This window comes from Bubalus bubalis, chromosome 6, assembly GCF_019923935.1.
Source record: "Bubalus bubalis isolate 160015118507 breed Murrah chromosome 6, NDDB_SH_1, whole genome shotgun sequence".
In the NCBI taxonomy this organism is placed as follows: domain Eukaryota; kingdom Metazoa; phylum Chordata; class Mammalia; order Artiodactyla; family Bovidae; genus Bubalus; species Bubalus bubalis.
The window spans coordinates 93,508,882-93,532,741 of NC_059162.1; the positions used below are offsets into that span (position 1 = coordinate 93,508,882).

Here is a 23,860-nt window from a genome sequence, read left to right on the forward strand (position 1 = left end):
GAAGATCCTCTGGAGAACGTGATGGCCATCCACTCCAGTATTCTTGCCTGGAGAATCCCATGGACAGAGGAACCTGGCGGGCCACAGTCCATGGAGTCACAAAGAGTCGGACACTACTGAGTGACTAACACTACCACTACTGCTCTAACCATTATTGAAAGATAGATATTAAAGTCTCCAATTAATGTATTTACTTATTTAATTGAAGTGTAGTTGATTTACAATGTTGTTACTTTTTGCTATACAACAGAGTGACTCGGTTATATATATGTGTATATCTATCTATACACACACACACACATTCTTTTTAATATTCTTTTCCATTGTGTTTTATCCCAGGATACTGAATATAATTCCCTGTACTATACAGTAAAACCTTGTTTTCAGTCTACTCCATATGTAATAGTTTGCATCTATTAACCCCAAACTTCCAGTCCAGACCCCCTCCACAGTCCCTTCTCCCTTGGCAACCACAAGTCTGTTCTCTCTGTCTTTGTGTCTGCTTCTGCTTCATAGTTAGGTTCATTTGTGTTATATTTTAGATTGTACACACACACACACACACACACACACACACATAAGTGATATCATACAATATTTGTCTTTTTCTGACTTCCTTCATGTAGTATGATAATCTCTAGTTGCAGCCATGCTGCTGTAAATGGCATTATTTATTTTGTTCTTTCTTATGACTGAATAGTATTCCATTATATATATGTACTGCTGCTGCTGCTGCTGCTGCTGCTAAGTCGCTTCAGTTGTGTCCGACTCTGTGTGACCCCATAGACAGCAGCCCACCAGGCTTCCCTGTCCCTGGGATTCTCCAGGCAAGAACACTGGAGTGGGGAGCCATTTCCTTCTCCAATGCTGGAAAGTGGAAAGTGAAAGTGAGGTTGCTCAGTCGTGTCCGACCCTTAGCGACCCCATGGACTGCAGCCTACCAGGCTCCTCCATCCATGGGATTTTCCAGGCAAGAGTACTGGAGTGGGGTGCCATGTTTTTAAAAAATTTTTAATTGGAGTACAATTAATTTACAATGTTGTATCAATGTCAGGTGTACAGCAAAGTGAATCAGTTTTACATATACATATATCCACTCTTTTTTTTAAGATTCTTCTCCCATATAAGTTGTTACAGAGTATTGAGTAGAGTTCCTTATGCTATACAGCAGGTTCTTATTAGCTCTCTATTTTATAGTACTATGTATATGTCAGTCCCAATCTCCCAATTTACCCCTCTTCTCCCTCCCCCCATCCTCAGGTAATCATAAGTTTGTTTTCTATATTTGTAATTCTGCTTCTGTTTTTTAAATAAGTTCATTTGTACCCTCCCTTTTTGTTTAGATTTCAGATATAAGTGATATCATGTAATGTTTGTTTTTCTGTGTCTGACTTACTTCACACAGTATGACAATCTCTGGGCTGCGAATGGCATCAGTTCAGTTCAGTCACTCAGTTGTATCTGACTCTTTGTGACCCCATGGACTGCAGCACACCAGGCCTCTCTGTCCATCACCAACTCCTGGAGTCTACTTAAGCACATGTCCATTGAGTCAGTGATGCCATCCAACCATCTCATCCTCTTTCGTCCCCTTCTCCTCCCTCCTTCAATCTTTCCCAGCATCAGGATCTTTTCAGATGAGTCAGTTCTTCACATCAGGTGGCCAAAGTTTTGGAGTTTCAGCTTCAGCATCAGTCCTTCCAATGAATATTCAGCACTGATATCCTTTAGGATGGACTGGTTGGACCTCCTTGCAGTCCAAGGGACTCTCAAGAGTCTTCTCCAACACCACAGTTCAAAAGCATCAATTCTTCGGTGCTCAGCTTTCTTTATAGTCCAACTCTTACATCTATTCATGACTACTGGAAAAACCATAGCTTTGCCAAGACGGACCTTTGTTGGCAAAGTAATGTCTCTGCTTTTTAATATGCTGTCTAGGTTGGTCATAACTTTTCTTCCAAGGAGTAGGTATCTTAATTTCATGGCTGCAGTCCCCATCTGCAGTGACTGTTGGAGCCAAAGGAAATAAAATCTGTCACTGTTTCCACTGTTTCCCCATCTATTTGCCATGAAGTGATGGGACAAGACACCATGATCTTAGTTTTCTGAATGTTGAGTTTTAAGCCAACTTTTTCACTCTCCTCTTTCATCAGGAGGCTCTTTAGCTCTTCACTTTCTGCCATAAGGGTGGTGTCATCTGCATATCTGAGGTTATTAATATTTCTCCTGGCAATCTTGATTCTAGCTTGTGATTCATCCAGCATGGTATTTCTCATGATACACTCTGCATACAAGTTAAATAAGCAGGGTGACAATATACAGCCTTGTCATACTCCTTTCCCAATTTAGAACCAGTCTGTTGTTCCATGTCCAGTTCTAACTGTTGCAAATGGCATAATGCTATTCTTTTTAATGGCAGATTAATATTAATATTCCCTTGCATATGTGTACCACTCTTCATCCATTTATCTGTTGATGGTCATTTAGGTTGTTTCCATGCCTTGACTGGGGTGAAGAGTGCTGCTGTGAAGATACAAATGCATATATCTTTTGAATTATAGCTTTGTCTAGATATATGCCCTGGAGTGGAATTGCTGGATCTTATGGTAGCTCTTTTACAATTTTAAATAGCACAACTGGAATTCTGTCACCTCCGCTAGCTTTGTTCATAGTAATGCTTTCTAAGGCCCACCTGACTTCCCACTCCAGGATGTCCATCTCTAGGTGAGTGACCACACCATCATGGTTACCTGGGTCGTTAAGACCTTTTTTGTATAGTTATTCTGTGTATTCTTGCCACCTCTTCTTAACCTCTTCTGCTTCTGTTAGGTCCTTCCTGTTTCTGTCCTTTTATGGTGCCCATCCTTGCATGAAATGTTCTCTTGATATCTCCAGTTTTCTTGAAGAGATCTCTGGTCTTTCCCATTCTATTGTTTTCCTCTATGTCTTTGCATTGTTCACTTAAGATGGCCTTCTTATCTCTTCTTGCTATTCTCTGGAACTCTGTGTTCAGTTGAGTATGTTCAAACTGCCATACAGTTCAGCTCATTTCACATGCTAGCAAGGTTATGCTCAAAATCCTTCAAGCTAAGCTTCAGCAGTACGGGAACTGAGAACTTGCAGATGTTTAAGCTGGATTTATTTAGAGAAGGTAGAGGCACCAGAGATCAAATTGCCAACATTCGTTGAATCATGGAGAAAGCAAGGGAATTCCAGAAAAACATCTGCTTCGTTGTGTGAATCACAACAAACTGTGGAAAATTATTAAAGAGATAGGAGTACCAGACTACCTTACTTGTCTCCTGAGAAATCTATGTTTAGGTCAAGAAGCAACAGTTAGAACTGGACATGGAACAACATACTGATTCAAAATTGGGAAAGGATTATGACAAGGCTGTATATTGTCACCCTGCTTATTTAACTTATATGCAGAGTACATCATGTGAAATACCATGCTGGATGAATCACAAGCTGGAATCACGATTGCTGGGAGAAATATCAACAACCTCACATATGCAGATGATGCCACTTTAATGGCAGAAAGTGAAGAGGAACTCAAGAGCCTCTTGGTGAGGGTGAAAGAGAGTGAAAAAGCTAGCTTGAAATACAGCATAAAAAAGCCAAGATCATGGCATCCGGTCCCATCACTTCATGGCAAATAGAAGGGAAAAAAGTGAAAGCAGAGACAGATTTTATTTTCTTGGATGCCAAAATCTCTGCTGCTGCTGCTGCTGCTAAGTTGCTTCAGTCGTGTCCGACTCTATGCGACCCCATAGATGGCAGCCCACCAGGCTCCCCCGTCCCTGGGATTCTCCAGGCAAGAACACTGAAGTGGGTTGCCATTTCCTTCCCCAGTGCATAAAAGTGAAAAGTGAAAGTGAAGTTGCTCAGTCGTATCCGACTCTTAGTGACCCCATGGACTGCAGCCCACCAGGGTCCTCCATCTATGGGATTTTCCAGGCAAGAGTACTGGAGTGGGGTGCCATTGCCTTCTCCGAAAATCACTGCAGCAGGCATGAAATTAAAGATGTTTGCTCCTTGGAAGGAAAGCTATGACAAACCTAGACAATTAACTGAAAAGCAGAGACATCACTTGCTGACAAAGGTCCTTATAGTTAAAGCTGTGGTTTTCTAGTAGTCATGTATGGATGTGAGAGTTGGACTGTAAAGAAGGCTGAATGCCAAAGAATTGATGCTTTTGAATTGTAATACTGGAGAAGATTCCTAAGAGTCCCTTGGACAGCAGGGAGATCAAACCAGTCAATCCTAAAGGAAATCAACCCTGAATATTAACTGGACAGATTGATGCTGCAGTACCAATACTTTGGCCACCTGATGGGAAGAGCTGGCTCATTGGAAAAGAGTCTGATGCTGGAAAAGATTGAAGAGAAAAGGAGAAGCGGGCAGCAGAGGATGAGAAGGCTAGATAGCATCACTGATTCAATGGACATGAGTTTGAACAAACTTTGGGAGATGGTGGAGGACAGAGGAGCCTGGTGTGCTGCAGTCCATTTGGTTGGACATAGCTTAGTAACTGAACAACAACAACAAAAAATGGTAGCTCTATTTTTGGTTTTCTGAGGGGTTTCCATAGTGGTTGCAGCAGCTTGTATTCCCATCAACAGTGTAGGAGGGTTCCTTTTTGTCTTCACCCTCTCCAGCATTTGTTGTTTGTAGACTTTTTGATGATGGCCATTCTGACTGGTGTGAGGTGGTACCTCATTATAGTTTTGATTTACATTTCTCTGATAATTAGCGATGTTGAGCATCTTTTCATGTGCTTTTTGGCCATCTGTATGTCTTGTTTGGAGAAATGTCTATTTTGGATCTTCTGTTCATTTTTCGATTGGGTTGTTTGTTTTGTTGTTGTATGGACTATTTGTATAATTTGGAAATTAAGCCCTTGTTGGTCTCATCATTTGCAAATATTTTTTCCCATTCTGTAGGTTGTCTTTTTGTTTCATTTATGGTTTCCTTTGGTATGCCAAGGCTTGTAAGTTTGATTAGGTCTCATTTGTTTATTTTTATTTTTATTTCTGTTGCATTAGGAGACTGATCTAAAATACTGATATGATTTATGTCAGAGAATATTTCACCCATGTTTTCTTTTGGGAGTTTTATGGTGTTAATATCTAAAATCTTTAAGTCTTTAAGTCATTTTGAGTTTATTTCTGTGTATGGTTAGAGATTGTGTTCTAACTTTGTTGATTTATATGTGTCTGTCCCAACTTTCTCAACACCACTTTAAAAAAATTTTTATTCATTTTTATTTATTTATTGGACCATGCTAGGTCTTTCTTGTGGCATGTGGGATCTTTAGTTGCAGCATACAAAGTCTTAGTTATGGCATGTGGGATCCAGTTCCCCTACTAGGAATTGAACCTGGGCCCGCTGCATTGGGAGCACAGAATCTTAGTTGCTAGACCACCAAGGAAATCCTCTAATATCACTGTCTTTTATCCCATTGTATATTCTTGCTTCCTTTGTTGACAATTAATTGACACTAGGTGTGTGGGTTTATTTTTGGGCTCTCTGTTCTATTCCATTGATCCATATGTCTTTTTTTGGTGCCAATACCATGCTGTTTTGATTACTGTTGCTTTGTAGTATTATCTGAAATCTAGGGTGGTTATGCTTCCTGCTTTGTTCTTTTTCTTCAGGATTGCTTTGGCAATTCTGAGTCTTTTTTGGTTCCATATAAATTTTAGGATTATTTGTTCTAGTTCTGTGAAAAATGTCATGGGTAGTTTGATAGGGATCCAGCCATTGTCATAGAACTGCCTATTTCTGTTTTCAATTTTGTTAATTTTTCTTCCTATTTTGGGGTCTCTGTTATTAGGTTCATATATGTTTATAATTATTTCATGCTTTTGCTGCATTAAACTTTTTATCAGTGTATAATGCCCTTCTTTGTCTGTTGTTACCTGTTTTGACTTAAAGTATATTTTTTTTCCTGACAATTATATAGCCAGTTCAGCTCTATCTTGATTATTGTTTTCATGGAATATCTTTTTCCAGACTCTACTTTCAACCTCTGCTTCAGCCTCTAAAGTGAATCTCTTATAGATAGATGATAGATGGATCATATGTTTTTTAATTTAGTTTTCCAATCTTTTGCCTTTAATTGAAGAGGCTAACTCATTTACATTTAAAGTAATTGTTTACTTATTTATTTTTGGCTTTGTTGGGCCTTCATTGCATGGACTTTTTCTCTAGTTCAGGCAAGCAGAGGCTACTCGCTAGTTGTGGTGTGTGGGCTTCTCATTGCAGTGGCTTCTCTTGTTGCAGAGCACAGGCTCCAGGGTGCATGGACTTCCGTGACTCTTGGGCTCTAGGGCACAGCGTCAGTAGTTGTGGTGCGTGGGCTTAGTTGCTCTGCAGCATGTGGGATCTTCCCAGACCAGGGATCAAACCCATGTCTCCTACCTGGCAGGTGTGTTCTTTACCATTGAGCTTTGTTTTCTTGGGCTCCAAAATCACTACAGAAGGTGAATGCAGTCATTAAATTAAAAGACACTTGCTCCTTGAAAGAGGGCTTTCCTGATAGCTCAGTTGGTAAAGAATCCGCCTGCAATGCAGAAGACCCCAGTTTGATTCCTGGGTTGGGAAGATCTGCTGGAGAAGGGATAGGCTACCCACTCCAGTATTCTTGGGCTTCCCTTATGGCTCAGCTAGTAAAGAATCTGCATGCAGTGTGGGAGACCTGGGTTTGATCCCTGGGTTGGGAAGATCCCCTGGAGAAGGGAAAGGCTACCCACTCCAGTATTCTGGCCTGGAGAATTCCATGGACTGTACAGTCCATGGGGTTGCAAAGAGTCAGACACAACTGAATGACTTTCACGTTCCTTCTCCTTGAAAGAAAAGCTATGACAAACAGACAGCATATTAAAAAGCAGAGACATTCCTTTGCCGATAACAGTCCATCTAGTCAAAGCTGTGGTTTTTCCAGTAGTCATGTTATGGATGTGAGAGTTGGACCATAAAGACAGTTGAGTGACGAAGAATTGATCCTTTGAAATGTGGTGTTGAAGAAGACTTGAGAGTCCCTTGGACTGCAAGGAGATCAAACCAGTCCATTCTAAAGGAAATCAGTCCTGAATATTCATTGGAAGGACTGATGTTGAAGCTAAAGCTCCAATCCTTTGGCCACCTAATGGGAAAAACTGACTCATTGGAAAAGACCTTGATGTTGGGAAAGATTGAAAGCAGGAGGAGACGGAGACAGAGGAAAAGATGTTGGATGTCATTACTGACTGGATAGACATGAGTTTGAGCAAGCTCCAGGATATGGTGGTGGACAGAGAATCCTGGAGGACTACAGTCCATACAGTCCCTAGGTCGCAGAAGTGAACTGAAGTGACAGCACAAACGTATAATATACTGATTCCATGTTCAAGTATATTGGGAAATGATCACCATAATAAGTCTGGTTAACATCTGTACAAAAGCTGTGTCTTTATGGGAACTGAGAGGTCCTTGGTGATTTTCTGTAATTGTAAAATTATCAGAACTAATATAACATTAGCATCACTGTGTTTTAGGATTTGCATTGAATTACAGCATCTTAGTTGGAATAGACTGGTTTATTTTATAGTTTAGAAATGACTTAGAGAGGGTCAGTGTCTCTTGTTTAATGTCACTCAGTAGGTAACTAGTGGGCCTCAGGGGTTGGAAAAGTGAGTGTTAGACTCTCAGTCGTGTCCCACTCTTTGCAACTCCATGGACTGTAGCCTGCCAGGCTCTTCTATCCATGGGATTTTCCAGGCAAGATACTGGAGTAGGTTACCATTCCCTTCTCCAGGGGATCTTCCCCATCCAGGAATCAAACCCGAGTCTCCTGCATTGTAGGCAGATTCTTTACTGTCTGAACCAGGGGTTGGATGCCTTAGCTGAAATTGACTCATATAATTTTTCTTTCCAAAGTAGTAGGAAATTTGGATAACTTTCTGTAATTATGCCTTAAAATAGTTTCCTTTGTCTATCCCATGAAGGGTTACTTGAGCAGTAAGGTAACTCTGTGATACAGCTTTTCCATTAGTTATGCAACAGTTATTTCAGGTAAGCTTTCTCAGTTAATGTATCCAAACAACACTTTTTAAGTTTCAGGCCCCAGAACTTGTGGTCAACCTGCCAATTGAATGATGGATAATTACAGAAAGGCATCAAAAACTTCTCTTGAAAGAATTCCAATTTTTGCTGAAGACTTTAGTTTGTAGCAGGAAAAGAATGATGTAAAGACATCAGTCTGGAGTAGATATTCTTTTAATTGTTAGTGATTTTAAATGTTTATTAAGTATGTGGCATTGTGGTAGTCATTGATGGTAAGGATTCAAGGAAGGTAGAAGACATGATTAGAACTAGAAGTAGGAAATGGAGTGATGTTTAATGATTTACTAAAAATTGCGTGGAATACATCCTGAATGCTATTGTTTTCTATATCAGACACTTAAATTTGTTAAAAATTATCTGTATTTTCTTGTTAATAATTGGTTATTTAAGGTTAAAATCTCATTTAATACTCATTACTGCATTATGAAAAAAAACCCAGGAACTGGAAAGTCTGACATTTTTATTTGTTTCAACCAATTTTGCTGAATGTGCACTGGGAAGCAGTGAATCTTATTTTCAAAGCACTATGTTCTCAGAGAGAACTTCGTTTCTAGGAACTGTAGCTTTTTGGGAAGAATTTTATACTCTTGATGCATGCATGCTACGTTGCTTCAGTTGTGTCCAGCTCTGTAGTCCTCCAGGCTCCTCTGTCCATGGGATTCTCCAGACAAGAATAGAGTGGATGCCATTTCCTTCTCTAGGGGATATTCCTGACCCAGGGATCAAACTTGAGTTTCCTGAATTGGCAGGTGGGTTCTTTACCACTAATGCCAACTGGGAAGCCCATATCGTTGATAGCTTAAAATAAAAAGTTAAAAATAGTACTTTTTTAGTACAATTAGTACCTTTTTTTGAAAGCAAGAGGACATTTGCCACTCATATAAGAAAAAGTGGGGAAGATCAGAAAATAACTAAGGTATGTTTTTTAATAACACATTATTTCTATTAAAAATGTAAATGTTGTTTCAGTTATGTGAAACAGATTGCTTACTTAAAGTGAAGCCTAGCAATTTTTCAGTCTTTTAACTCCTCAGTTGCATTTATCTATATTCAGTAGATTGATTTTTTAAAAAATCTTTGTAGCTTTTATTTGTACATACAAACTTGATTTATAGAGGTTTTTCTGTTCTTTTTTTCTTTTTGAATAGAGGAATAGTGTGTCTAAAAAGTTTTATAAACAGAATTGTGGATCACCTTTGCTATATCAGGTCTTTATTGTTTAGGCTTTTGTCAGTAAGATGATGTCTACAAAATTATTAGAATTGTTATAGAATAGCAAAATAAAATTTTAAATAATTTGGTTACTGGATAAGGTTAGCTAGTACTTTAGAGCCCATTTTTATTTTTAAAATTAGGAACCTTCAGCAGTTTCTACAAGAAATTATATATGTTTGACAACTGTTTTGACAGGTATGTAAAAAAACTTTATCAAGAATAATAAAAGAAAAATGTATTTAAATATCAAAAATCCAGGAGCAAAAACATTCTTTTATAGGTAAAAGTGCTATATTTCCAGCTTTTTATTGGAAAATAATGTTAGTCAAAAAATAAATTAATGGTGAAAATCTAATATGGCTTTGGCTTAAGTTTTAATTAATTCCTTTAAATATTATCTTATAGAATAATTTAGAGGCAGAGGGACAACCATGTGAGGACACAGGAGGGAAAAAGAAAAAAAAATAAAAAGAAAAGCCTAGTAAATTTTTTTTAATTGAAATATATTTTATTTACAATATTAGTTTCAGGTGTGTAGCATAGTGATTCAGTGTTTTTAAAGATTATACTTCATTGAAAGTTATCACAAGATAATGGCTGTAATTTCCTGTGCTATACAATACGTCCTTGTTGCTTATCTACCTAGTAGGTTTCCAAAATAAAAGGTAATATTAATCTGAACAGAGATGAAGGCAGAGAACGTAGAGGACTGTACTACAACAGGAATTATAAAAGCTAGTTCCAAGTAGGTTAGTACAATTAGTAATCCCAGATGGCTCAGTGGTAAAGAATCTGCCTGCCAGTGCAGGAGACCGGAGGTTCACGTTCAATCTCTGGGTGGGGAAGATTGCCTGGAGGAGGAAATGGCAACCCACTCCAATATTCTTGCCAGGAAAATCCCATGGACAGAGGAGCCTGGCAGGCTACAGTCTGTGGGGTTGAGTTGGATACGACTGAGCATGCACGCACACCAAGTTGAATAAGATGTTTCAGTGAAGACGTAACTGGGTAAGTTTAATTTCTTTTTTTTTTTGGAAATACACTTTGACATAAACATAGTTTGGAGTAAATGAATTGTGTTCTGATCTTTTGAATTTAGGTAGTATTTTTGTTTTAAAATGATGTATAGTTATATGATTAGAGGTGTTTGACTGCCCAAATTTGTTATTTAATAAATTAACCAAGTAAAATCAAAAATGCTACATGCAGTTTGCTTTTGGTGACTAATTTTTATTCATGTTTTTAATCTTTGTTTAGAGGCGTAAATTTAAGTATCAATTTAAGGCATATAGGACAAACTGAAAAGTAAAAAAAAAGTCCTGATTTCCATAATACATAGTATACAATCTATTTCTCTTATAGAGGGGCTATAAAATGTAGTATTTTGATTTGTTTATAGTTTGTACTCTGTGGTAAAAGTGTAATAGTTCTTTTAATATTTTAGAAAAAAATTGGTTCTGACTTTTTGTTCATTATTACTGTCTTGTTGTAAACATTATTATTCTTTTAGAGCAGTTTTAGTTTCACCATAGAGTCAGGCAGAAAGTACATTGTTGTTGTTCAGTTGCTCAGTCGTGTCCCACTCTTTGTGACCCCATGGACTGCAGCACACCAGGCTTCCTTGTCCTCCACCATCTTCTGGAACTTGCTCAAACTCATGTCCATTGGGTTGGTGATGCCATCCAACCATAGTGCCCATGTAGCTCCCTTCCCCCACACAGGAATAGCGTCCCCCACTATCAGCATCCCTGCACCAGAATGGTACATTTGTTATAATCGATGAACCTACACTGACACATCATTATCATCCAAAGTCATAGTTTACCTTAGAGTTCAGTCTTAAAGATATCCATTCTGTAGCTTTTGACAAATGTATAATGACATATATCCACCATTATATCATCATACAGAATATTACTATCATTTTTAAACTCTTGAGTTCCCATTGGTTTTTTATTTTTTTAATTTAAATTTATTTATTTTAATTGGAGGCTAATTACTTTACAATATTGTATTGGTTTTGCCATACATTAGCATGAATCAGCCACGGGTGTACACGTGTTCCCCATCCTGAACCCCTCTCTCCCCATACCATCCTTCTGGGTCATCCCAGTGCACCAGCCCCAAGCATCCTGTATCCTGCATCGAACCTGGGCTGGTGATTCGTTTCTTAATTGGTTTTTTAAAATTTTCTTACTTCAGAAGATTTTATTAAACTCCATTGTTCTTTGGAGGTGGAAAAAGTCTGTTGACGTTGATTCCCCATGTTTAAAGGGTCATGTTAGAAGTAGATTAATGACATAAACAGGTAGTGTATAGTAGGAAGGTCATGTGGGAAAGATCTTACCACCTGTGTGTGTATTTAGTTGCTAAGTCATGTCTGACTCTTTGCAGCCCCCTGGACTGCAGCATCCCAGGCTTCGCTGTTGTTCACTATCTCCCGGAGTTTGCTCAAATTCATATCTGTTGAGTTAATGATGCTATCTAACCATTTCATCCTCTGCCATTCCCTTCTTTTGTTGTAAGTCTTTCCCAGAATCAGAGTCTTTTCCGATTTGTTATTTTTGCTTCATTTTCTTTTAGGTTAATTGTGGTATATCACTTGGAAGTTTTATTTCCCTTTTAGTTGAAATGCTTGGTGTAAAACAACATTTTACTTCTAAAGTTCCCATGTTTTGATGTTATTTGCCAGAATTACATTAGAACCTCCTTTATGGGCATTTTGCTGTTATTTATTAAGTGAGCATTAACCCTTTCTCACTGTTTTCAGAGTTTAAAATTTTTTATTTTTTACTATTCAGTTTTGAAAGTAAATTGTAAAAGCTTTTTTTATGTCTAACCAATTTTTTAAAAATGGTTTTTGCATTTTAAATAACAGATTTTTTGTTGTTGTTGTTGTTTTCTTAACCCAATAGTTTGCTTGCCTAAACTGGATTTGAAGTAATTCAAACTATTGGACCTCTGCCACGTTACAATATCATAGAAAGAAGCAGGTTTTCAAATAATGGAAGAGTCTAAGACCTCTGAAAATGAAAATCATGAACCAAAGAAGAATGCTTGGGCTCTTTCTGAAGAAAGCAAAGCAGTTAAAGTTATAACTAATCAAACTTTGAAAGCTAAAAATGATAAATCCATAAAAGAAATTGGGACCAGTTCTCCAAATAAGAATAATAGTAAAAAAAATAAGCAAAATGATATTTGTATAGAAAAAACAGAAGTTAAATCATGTAAAGTAAATGCTGCCAGTGTTCCAGGTAAAGATTTAGTTCTTCGAGATCAAAGTCACTGCAGAGCAAAAAAATCACCTAATTCACCAGCGAAAGCAGAAAAGTTACCTGTTTCTCAGGCAAAAGTAGAAAGAGCACCCAGTTTACAGGCAAAAACAGAAAAACCATCAAAGTCACCTAATTCACCAGTGAAAACAGAAAAGACACCCAGTTCACAGGCAATAGTAGCAGAAAAGACACTTAATTCACAGAGGAAAGCAGAAAAAGCACCTGGTTCTCAAATGAAATCAGAAAAGGTACCCAGCCTGCCAGCAGAAGCTGAGAAGGTACCCAGTTTACTGTTGAAAGAAAACATGAGACAGACAGAATTACAGCACATTGGAAAAAAAATTCCAAGTTCCTTTACTTCTCTGGATAAAGTGAATATTGGTGTTGCAGAAGAAGAAAAACCTGCTATGGAAAACTCACAACGATCTCAGAAGCAGCAAACGTGTACAGATAATACTGGTGATTCTGATGATAGTGCTTCAGGAACTGAAGACATATCAGATGATTTGAGTAAGTAAAACTTAGATTATCCCACAAGTCACATTTGTGGAGAGATTTTTTAATATTAATGTCTTTAAATTTTTTCCTAGTTTAACAATTTTAACTGTGAAAAAGACATTCTTTAGATGGAAAAACATTTATTATGATAGGACAAAGCTTGTGAAAATACGAATTTAGTGGCTTCTGTAGTTGGTACACACACGGACACATATACTGTTTTTAAATGGTCCTGGTAATACAATGCTCATTCATTCACCAAACGTGTATGCCTGTATTGAGTTCCTGTTATATGTCGTTCAGGTATGTACAATGGAAAACCAAAAGAACATAGCCCTAGGTCTCAAGGAAGCTTCTAGTTGGGTGAAGGTATTACAGATAAGTAAGGTGGTAATTTAGTTTCGTGCCAAAAACTTAGAATTGAGAAAGTACATGATTTAATTGAGGTATTTAGACTTTTAGGGCTTCCCTGGTGGCTCAGTGGTAAAGAATCTGCCTGCCAATGCAGGAGACACAGGTTCATTCCCTGGGTTGGAAAGATCCCCTGGAGAAGGAAATGGTAACCCACTCCAGTATTCTTGCCTGGGAAATCCCATGGACAGAGGAGCCTGGCAGGCTGTTACAGTTCATGGAGTGGCAAAAGAGTCGGATACAAGTTAGTAACTAAAAGTCAGCAACATTTAGACTTTGGGTTGAGAAAGGCATGATGCAAATGTGAGACTGCAAGTGTGACCGAGATTCATCATGACTGAAACAAGGACTTGAGGAATGTGGCAAAAGATGGAGCTGAAAAAGGCACACAAGAATTAGAGAGTAAGGGGCCTTTAGAATATGATAGAACCTTATGAGTGTTTTGAGAAGCCACTAAAGAGGTAGCACTGTGATCACATGTATATGTGTGTGTCTTTTTTTGGGGATACAATGCAGCAAATTCTTTGACAGGAACAAAACTGGAAACAGACATCTGTCAGGACACTGTTGGAATTTACTTGAGAACTATCAGTGTAAAATTAATTTTCTAATGGGATCTTGCTATTAGCTTTAATTAATTACTTATAAATATTGTCCATGTCTCTTGAGTAATCTTAATTTTGTTGAAATTAATGAATTTTCCCTGGCAGTCTTTTTTCCTGATGTTTCTGTGGCTAAAAGAATAAAACCTTTTCGTGATGTATAAATAGAAAAAGCTATTTTTAAGTCATTATTTACCACTTTTTGAGAAATGCTAATAAAGAGTTCAGAAATAACTTCTTTTTGTTTCTAGTGGTACACAGATAATGGCTTATTGACAGACCTTTTTTTTTTAATTTAGTAGAGGTACCTGTATGTATGTAAAAAAAAAAATTAATACTTTTATAGTTACGGCTTAGGACAAGGCCCCACAAAGTAAGCCAAATTAAAGACAATATCAAATAAATAATAGTACTGGAAGTTTTTGGATATGGCAAATCTAAACATGACAGTATGTGACTCAAGTTGGGAAATACTGGTGTATGAGATCACTTACAAGGGTCTGGTCACTTTAATTAGTTAAAGCTATGATTTAAAGATTTTTTTTTAAAGGTGACAAAATAAAGTGACAGAGTGAGGTAGTTAAGCTAGTGAGCTCTGGAGTAAAATTTCATAGGTTTTGAATCTTATCTTCCTCACTGAAGAGCTTTGTGATCTTGGATAAGCTGCCTATCCTTTACAACATATCTTCAGTTTCCTCATTTTTTAAAAAAGTGGAGGTGCTGCTGCCTTTGTTATAAAGGTTAAGTGAAATAATTCATAGAATGTGTCATGTAGTCCTTGACACAGTAGGCACAATGGCAGTGAATATCCTGTATTATTTCTCCAATTCAGTGCAGTTTTGTTGTTTGTTAATGTGGAGAACAAGTTGAACTAGCTTAAGGAAGATAGTAGACCGAGTAGAGGTCCTTTTGGGAGACTTGTTTTAACAAAGTAATAAGAAGGAGTTATAGTAATCATTTCATAAATAAGGGCTTATTTTAAAGAATTTTCTTCAATATGTATAATATTGGCCTTGAAGTCATGTTGATACATAATTAGCTCTTTTTTTTCTATTCTGTAAATTAAATTTTTACATAGATTTCCCCTTTGTAAATTAAATAGAATAAAATCTCTTTGTCTAGGTCATTGCCTATTTGGACTTAATTTAACATAGGTTATAGACTTTTGATTAATCTCAGGCCCACCTGATTAGTGAATTAATTTTCATTAAGTCCAACTTTGGCTCCTGTGTAGCACTTACACAATTTCTCCTTTTGCCATTCATAAATTTAAAAAATATTTTGAGTGATATCTGCTATGTGCCAGTTACTGATCTAGTCACTGAGAATATAACAATGAACAAAACAGGTAATACTACACTTATGGAGTTAATATTCTAGTGGGAAGAAATAGATGGCGACATAGTAAGTAACAGAAGTATGTAATAAGTTCAGTTCAGTTCAGTTCAGTTGCTCTGTCGTGTCCGACTCTTTGCGACCCCATGAATCGCAGCACGCCAGGCCTCCCTGTCCATCACCAACTCCCGGAGTTCACTGTGACTCACGTCCATCGAGTCAGTGATGCCATCCAGCCATCTCATCCTCTGTCGTCCCCTTCTCCTCCTGCCCCCAATCCCTCCCAGCATCAGAGTCTTTTCCAATGAGTCAACTCTTCGCATGAGGTGGCCAAAGTACTGGAGTTTCAGCTTCAGCATCATTCCCTCCAAAGAAATCCCAGGGCTGATCTCCTTCAGAATGGACTGGTTGGATCTCCTTGCAGTCCAAGGGACTCTCAAAGAGTCTTCTCCAACACCACAGTTCAAAAGCATCAATTCTTTGGCGCTCAGTCTTCTTCACAGTCCAACTCTCACATCCATACATGACCACAGGAAAAACCATAGCCTTGACTAGGCGGACCTTTGTTGGCAAAGTAATGTCTCTGCTTTTGAATATGCTGTCTAGGTTGGTCATAACTTTCCTTCCAAGGAGTAAGCGTCTTTTAATTTCATGGCTGCAATCACCATCTGCAGTGATTTTAGAGCCCAAAAAAATAAAGTCTGACACTGTTTCCACTGTTTCCCCATCTATTTCCCATGAAGTAATGGGACCGGATGCCATGATCTTCGTTTTCTGAATGTTGAGCTTTAATCCAACTTTTTCACTCTCCACTTTAACTTTCATCAAGAGGCTCTTTAGTTCCTCTTCACTTTTTGCCATAAGGGTGGTGTTATCTGCATATCTGAGGTTATTGATATTTCTCCCGGCAATCTTGATTCCATCTTGTGTTTCTTCCAGTCCAGCGTTTCTCATGATGTACTCTGCATATAAGTTAAATAAGCAGGGTGACAATATACAGCCTTGATGTACTCCTTTTCCTGTTTGGAACCAGTCTGTTGTTCCATGTCCAGTTCTAACTGTTGCTTCCTGACCTGCATACAGGTTTCTCAAGAGGCAGATCAGGTGGTCTGGTATTCCCATCTCTTTCAGAATTTTCCACAGTTTATTGTGATTCACCGATGGTGATAAATATTAAAAATAAAACAGGAAAGGTCATAAAGAATGGAAGAATGATGCTGCTGTGTCTGATGATGGTGTTTCATATTTAAATTGTCACTGAGAAGGTGACATTAGAGCAAATATTTGAAGATAAGAGGTGAGAGTGAGCCTGGTAAATATTTGAAGGGAGAATATTCTAGATCTGGGCTTCTCAAACTTTAGTGTGTGTAGGAATCACCTGGGAAGTGTATTAAAATTCAGATTCTTGGGCTCCATTCTCTGGGGTTTTTTATTTAGAAAGTTAAGAGTTTGATGCTGGATTTCTAACAAGCTCCTTAATGAAACTGCTGCTGCTGGTGGTGGTCAGGATCATGCTTTTGGCAGCAGAACCTATTAGTAACTCATCTTTTTACTTTTCACTTATACCACCCTTCCTTATGTTTTCAACATAGCAGCCAGAATGATCTTGTTAAAATTATTCAGATTGTGTTACTGCTATTCAGAATGTTTCAGTGGTTTTCAATATATCAGAGTAAAAGCTAGTGTCCTTGCTGTGACCTTGTGATTTTTGACACTCCCCCCTGCTTCTCTGATCTCATTTATCTACTTCTTATCCTTTTTCTCTGTTCTAACAGCATGATTTCCTTACAGTTCCTCAAATGTGAAGGCAAGTGGTCACCTATTGTCTTTTGTGTTTGCTTTTTTCTTTGCCTGGAACACTCTTCTTCCAGATGGCCACATGGCTAGCTGTCTTACTCCTTCACCTTCTCATTGAGCCTTTTGCTGGGTTGCTTATCTAAAATTTATAACCCTTACCTCTACTTCTGGCACTCCTTATTCCTTGTACCATTTTAATTTTTCTCCAAAGTTCTTATTATCATGTCATATTTAAAGTTTCTCCCACTTACCTTTTTATGTTTCAAGATACAGTTCATACACCATAACATTTGCCATTTAAAAATATACAATTTAGTGTTTTTTAGTGTATTTATAGAGAAGGCAGTGGCACCCCACTCCAGTACTCGTGCCTGGAAAATCCCATGGACGGAGGAGCCTTGTAGGCTGCAGTCCATGGGGTCTCTAAGAGTCGGACACGATTGAGCGACTTCACTTTCACTCTTCACTTTCATGCATTGGAGAAGGAAATGGCAACCCACTCCAGTGTTCTTGCCTGGAGAATCCCAGGGACGGGGGAGCCTGATGGGCTGCCGTCTATGGGGTTGCACAGAGTCGGACACAACTGAAGCAGCTTAGCAGTGTATTTATAAAATTGTGTAGACATTACCACTGTCTAAATCTTGAATATTTTCACCACCTCTAGAAGAAATTCCATACCCATTAGCAGTCGCTACTCATTATCCTGTCCTCCTAGGTACTGCCAACCACTAATTTAGTTTCTGTCTCTGTAGATTGCCTCTTTTATATGAACGAAATCGTGAAGCATGTGGCCTTTTGTGTTTGACTTCTTTCACTTAGTATATTTTAAGATTCATCCATATTGTAGTATTGGTATATCATTCTTTCTCATTGCTAAGTAATACTCCAGGTGTGCCCTTCTTGTGGTAGGAGACATATCACCTCCAGAGGCACACTGTTTTTGTTTAGAAAATTAGTGCTATCAAAAGAAAGAACCTACTTTCAGGGTTCTTGTAGATGGCATGTAGAGTGGCTTTTCAGGGCAGCAGGGAGAGGTTTATTGATTATCTATGAGCATTTACTTTTAAAAGTGATATTAGATTTGTCCAAGTCAATTTAACACTCTGTTATTGTCATCTCTGGTCTAGGCATTGTATTAAACTCTGAAGGTACAAAAGTAAATAAGACCTGTTCATTAGCATCAAGGAATTCATTATCTCATGTAACATGTAGATAAATGAATACAAATTACATTACTGTGAAAATGTGAGATAATAGAGAATGCTCGGAGAATATAAATATCAAACTGTCTTCTGAAACAGATGAAGCTTAAGCTGAATTTTGCAGGACAGGTAAACAGTACTAATTGAAGTGGGATGGGCCTTGATAGTAGAGGAAACAGAACATGTGAAGGCATTGATCCTTGGAGCACAGTGATCCATTGTAACACATTTGTTATGAATGAAGTGGAAAGTGTTAGAGTAGGATATAAGGTTGGAGATATAGACTACTTAGCTCTTTTTAATGGAAAAGGCAATGGCACCCCACTCCAGTACTCTTGCCTGGAAAATCCCATAGATGGAGGACCCTGGTGGGCTGCAGTCCATGGGGTCACTAAGAGTCGGATACGACTGAGTGACTTCACTTTCACTTTTCACTTTTATGCACTGGGGAAGGAAATGGCAACCCACTCCAGTGTTCTTGCCTGGAGAATCCCAGGGACGGGGGAGCCTGGTGGGCTACCGTCTATGGGGTCACACAGAGTCGGACACGACTGAAGCGACTTAGCAGCAGCAGCAGCTCTTTTTTAAAAAATTTTAAATTTTTTATTTTCCATTTTAAGTCTTTATTGAATTTGTTACAGTATTGCTTCTGTTTTATGTTTTGGCCTTTTGGCCATGAGACATGTGGGATCTTAGTTCCCCAACCAGGGATTGAACCCCCACCCCCTGCATTGGAAAGTGAAATCTTAACCACTGGACCATCGGGGAGCCCCAGCTCTGTTTTTGAGGTCTTGGCTTAAAATCTCAGAAACGCCTTCCCTGAAAGTTTATCTCTTCTGTTACTTGTTTTTTTTCTTTATAGCATTTGCACAACTTGGAATTATTGTATTTAAACTGTTGACTGCCTGCAAGAGGACAAGTACTGTGTGTTGTGTGTTAGAGAATTTAAAACTTTATTCTGAACTTTATGAGAGCCCATTAGTTATTTTAAGCATGAGAATTACATGATTCAATTTGTATTTTAAAATATCACACTGGTGGAGCATGCATTATTGCATGTTGGAACCTACTCTATTCCAAGTATATATTGATAGGTGCTGGAAATGCATGGATTGAAAGCACATAGTCTGTGCCTTAAAGAGATTACAGTCTAGCTAGGAGAAACAAAGAAAAAATATTGATGTGGTTGAAATATCTATTGAGTTCAGTGAAAGCAAAGAAGAAGGACCCTCATAGATTTGTGGATTTGTGGTCTGGAGTATATATGTTCTTTTAGCTCATACTTTATAGTGATAAAGTCACTGAAGTGACTTTAGTTCAGTGAGTCACCTTTGGGATTTAAAGTAGCTTTATATCATATTTACTTTGGAGATTCTGCAAGATAGTATGTTACATTAGCCTTGTATAGTGAGTCTTAGTCATAGTTGTCTTTTTTGATATAGGTAGGTCAGAAGAAGATAGACATTTGACCCATGAAGTAGTTTTTTGTGTGTGAATTTTGATATCATGTGTATCTTTTACTTAATATTTTATGTAGGTATACCAATTTGCACTACCAAGGAAAAATATTTTTTCTGTATGTGTATACATTGAATGTCTGTTTTTCATTAAATTTTTTTAAATTTACCAATTCTGTTGATGGTAACTAAGTGATTGCTTCCTTTTCTAGGTAAAATGAAGAGTGATGAATCTAATAAAGAAAATTCTTCAGAGATGGACTATTTAGAAAATGCCACTGTGATAGATGAATCTACATTGACACCTGAGCAGAGGCTAGGCTTGAAACAAGCAGAAGAACGCTTAGAAAGAGATCACATCTTTCGACTTGAAAAAGTATACTATATTGTTTTAGTTATTTGGAGAAAAATGCATGTTCAACCAAGTACAGCTCTTTTTATTTTTCTTACAGTATTCCTTAGGCAGAGATATCACTCATTTTCCCTTCCTTCCCTCTTCTTTTCTTCTTTTCTCCCTCTCTTTCGCTCCATTTGTTCAGCAAATCCCTTCATCTGTGAGTCTTCATTCTTTCATCCCAGGGCTTGACAAACTATGGTCTGTCACCTTGTTTTTGTTTTCAAAATTGTAGTAAAATAAATACCTCATGTTTTTATGAACAGTTTTATTGGAACACAGCCATGTCATCCTTATGATCTATGGCTGCTTTCTTGCTCCTCTGGCAGAGTTGAGTTTTGAATACTTGGTGCAGTGTATTTGGATCACTAAGCATAAAATATCTACTCTTTACCAAAAGCATAAAATATTTACTGAAATATTACTTTGTTCCTTTACAAAAAGTGTGCTGACCCCTGATTTACTCATTTATCAAATAGATATGGAGAGCTTGTTATGTTCTAGATACTGTGCTAAACACTGGGGATATATTGGTGAATATGGCACAGTGTCTGCCCATTAGAAGTTAACAGTCTGTTTGGAGTGCCAAATAGCAAATACTACAGGATATACTAAACTTTCTCACTTCCCCCTGGGTTTTCTCTTTCTCTTTCCTCCCGTATTTACTGAGTATCTTCTATGTATTAGGAACTGTTCTAGCCATCGGTATCTTGTTCCTAAGTACTTATTAATTCCCTGACCTAGAAATACACATTCCCAGCCTTAACAACAAAAACACTGCTAGATGTTGAAAGAAACAAACATAAATCATCTTGTTCTTAAACAGATTCTTGGGATATTTGTTAGTATGCATACAGGGAAATATTAGGTTGGTGCAAAAGTAAGTATGGTTTTAGACCCTGAATTTTAAATCTTTATAACTAGGCTCAGACACATCTTTATTAATCAAAATAGGAACCATTATAATCACTGCATTTTTGCCAATGAGAAATAAGTTTGTTTATTCCTGTAGCATAAAAATACATGCTTGATTCAATGAACTCTTGGAAAGCATTTTCTGCATCCTGTGGAAGCATTTTCCCTGTAATGGTTTCTCCAGGATTCAGAACACGGTAGTGGATCAGACTGGCAGCAGACCACCAGTGACCGTGACATTTTTTGGTGCAAGTTTGACTTTGGGAAGTGCTTTGGAGCTGCTTCTCGGTCCATCCACTGAGCTGGTTGTTGCTAGTTGTGTAAAATCCACTTTTCATCACGTCTTCTTTCATCACTCATCAACTTCTCCTGTAGTTACAAGAGGATCAGTTTTGACGATCCTCTCAGTTGGTCATTGTCACCTTCCAGTGGCCAGCCATTATGCTCCTCATCTTCAAGGCTCCCATTTCCTTTACAAAACTTCTCGAGCCACCACTGTACTAAACCTTCATTAGCAGTTCCTGGCCAAATGCGTTGTTGATGTTGCAGGTTGTCTCTGTTGCTTTATAACTTATTTTTAACTCAAATAAGAAAATCACTGGAATTTACTTTTTGTCTAACATCATTTCTATAGTCTAAAATACATACAAAATAAAACAGAGGTAATAACTCATTAGCAAAAAACATAAAGCAAGAAATGGGCATTCAAATGATGTATAACATAACATTTATTTAAAAATGTATTCCAGCATCACATGGCAAATTTCAACAATGCAGACTTGGAATTACTTTTGCACCAACCTTATATAATAAATATAATAAATATTTATCATTTCTGATAAATAGGGAAAGAAAGAAATGGTGTGATTTTGTATAACTTAGAAAAAAGGTTATATCTAAATTGAAGAAGGCAATCCTGAGTCATTAGTAAAACTTACGAAAAAGTAGTTATCCTGTGAAAGTAGGAAGGAATATCAAAGAGTATATAAAATAGGAAAGAGTTTGGCTTATATAGTTTCAGACAATCCTAGTTAGAAGGAAGTCTTTTTTTCAATTTGCTGTTTTACATAGTTCTGTCTTTCCTCTCACTTTCTCTTTCCTAAGTCTGGAATTAGTCTGAATCTGTGTACTATCAGGATAAATATTGAGTACTAGTGTGCCATGATCTTGTGATAAAAAGCTAGAATTGGGGCATACATGGCTTCATTATACTGCTTTTCTAGGGTTTCTTTTAGAGAAAGACATGCAAGCAAATAATAATAGTAGTAACAATATTGTTTGAAAATGGGTTCCCAACTTGAGTTGGGGTATAGAGGCATAAATTTGGGATTGCTTTATAAGAAAGTGACATTGGAACTGAGTTTGCAAAAATGGCTAGGAGTTGAGTAGGTGGGTTGGAGAATGGTGGTGTAGGTAAATTGTATGACATGTATAAAGGAAAGGTGAAATGTGTTTTCAAGAGATACAAGCAGGGGACTAGGTGTGAAAATGTATAGTATATGAAGTAGGAAAAGTCACTTGTTGGGAAAAGGAAGAAGTTGGGGTGGAATGGATATTTGATAGTAGTAGGAAAGAAGGGCCTGAGGTGAAAGAAATCTTGAAAGCATGTAAAACATATTGTTGTTGAATTTAAATAGTAATGATGTAAAATCAGCATGCCAGTACCAGCATAGATGTCTATAAACTCTTCTTTTTCTGACACCTTTTTGGTTTTCATGCCCTCCAAAACCTCTTGTTTTCAATCCATTATATTCTTAGATAAAACTTTTCTTTACCAATTTTAAATACTCATTAAGAATATTCTTACCAGCTTGCTTTTGATTGCATCAGGTATTTGGTTCACAGTTTACCTATGGATTATCTAACCTAAGAGTAAAGACGTAGACTTTTTAACCTGTAGCAAGAAGGAATAAACCCAAACTGTTAGATCTGGGTCCCCAACCTTCGGGATCTAATACCTGATGATCTGAGGTGAAGCTGATAGAATAGTAATAGAAATAAAGTGAACAATATATGTAATGTGTTTGAATCATCCCCAAACCATCCCTCCCCATCTATGGAAAACTTACCTTCCATGAAACCCATCGCTGGTGCCAGAAAGGTTGGGGATCAATGTAGATCAAAAGAGTAAATTTCCCCATGTGTGCATGCATGCTCAGTCGTGTCCAACTCTTTTTGACCCATGGACTGTAGCCCACCAGACTCCTCTGTTCATGGAATTTTCCAGGCAAGAATACTGGAGTGGGTTGCCGTTTCTTACTCCAGGGGAATCTTCCCCACTCAGGGATCAAATCCAGTCTCTTGTGTCTCCTGCATTGACAGGTGGATTCTTTATGACTGTGCCACCTGATAGTAAGTGTTAAATATTGATTATGAAATACTTAGATTCTCCATGCCCAGGAATCTTTTTTTTTTTTAATTACAGCTTTTATTTTTTCCAGTTTTATTGAGAAGTAATTGACATACATTGACTGTATAAATTTAAGGTATATAGCATGATGATTCCACTTACATGGATTGAAATAATTACCACAGTAGGTTTAGCTAACATCTTCTCATATAGATGCAATAAAAAGAAAAAAGTAATAAATATTCTTTGATGAGAACTTTCAGGATTAACTCTCAGCAACTCTCTTATATATCGTAACAG

The 23,860-nt window shown here is 37.6% G+C and overlaps 1 protein-coding gene across 11 annotated transcripts in view; it reads left to right on the forward strand.

Annotated features, from left to right (window-relative positions):
* Nucleotides 1-23,860, forward strand: part of TUT4 (terminal uridylyl transferase 4) — a 127,786-nt gene that overhangs the window by 17,279 nt on the left and 86,647 nt on the right. For 9 of the 11 annotated variants that reach the window (XM_025288745.2, XM_025288740.2, XM_025288748.2 and 6 more), the window contains exons 2-3: nt 12,240-13,109; nt 20,114-20,277. In XM_025288745.2, coding sequence (XP_025144530.2) covers nt 12,329-13,109; nt 20,114-20,277 — 945 coding nt within the window. In that variant the 5' untranslated portion in view covers nt 12,240-12,328. Of the gene's footprint in view, nt 1-10,216; nt 10,333-12,239; nt 13,110-20,113; nt 20,278-23,860 lie in introns of all 11 variants that reach the window. The other 2 variants (XM_044945018.1, XM_044945020.1) reach the window with 2 other exon arrangements.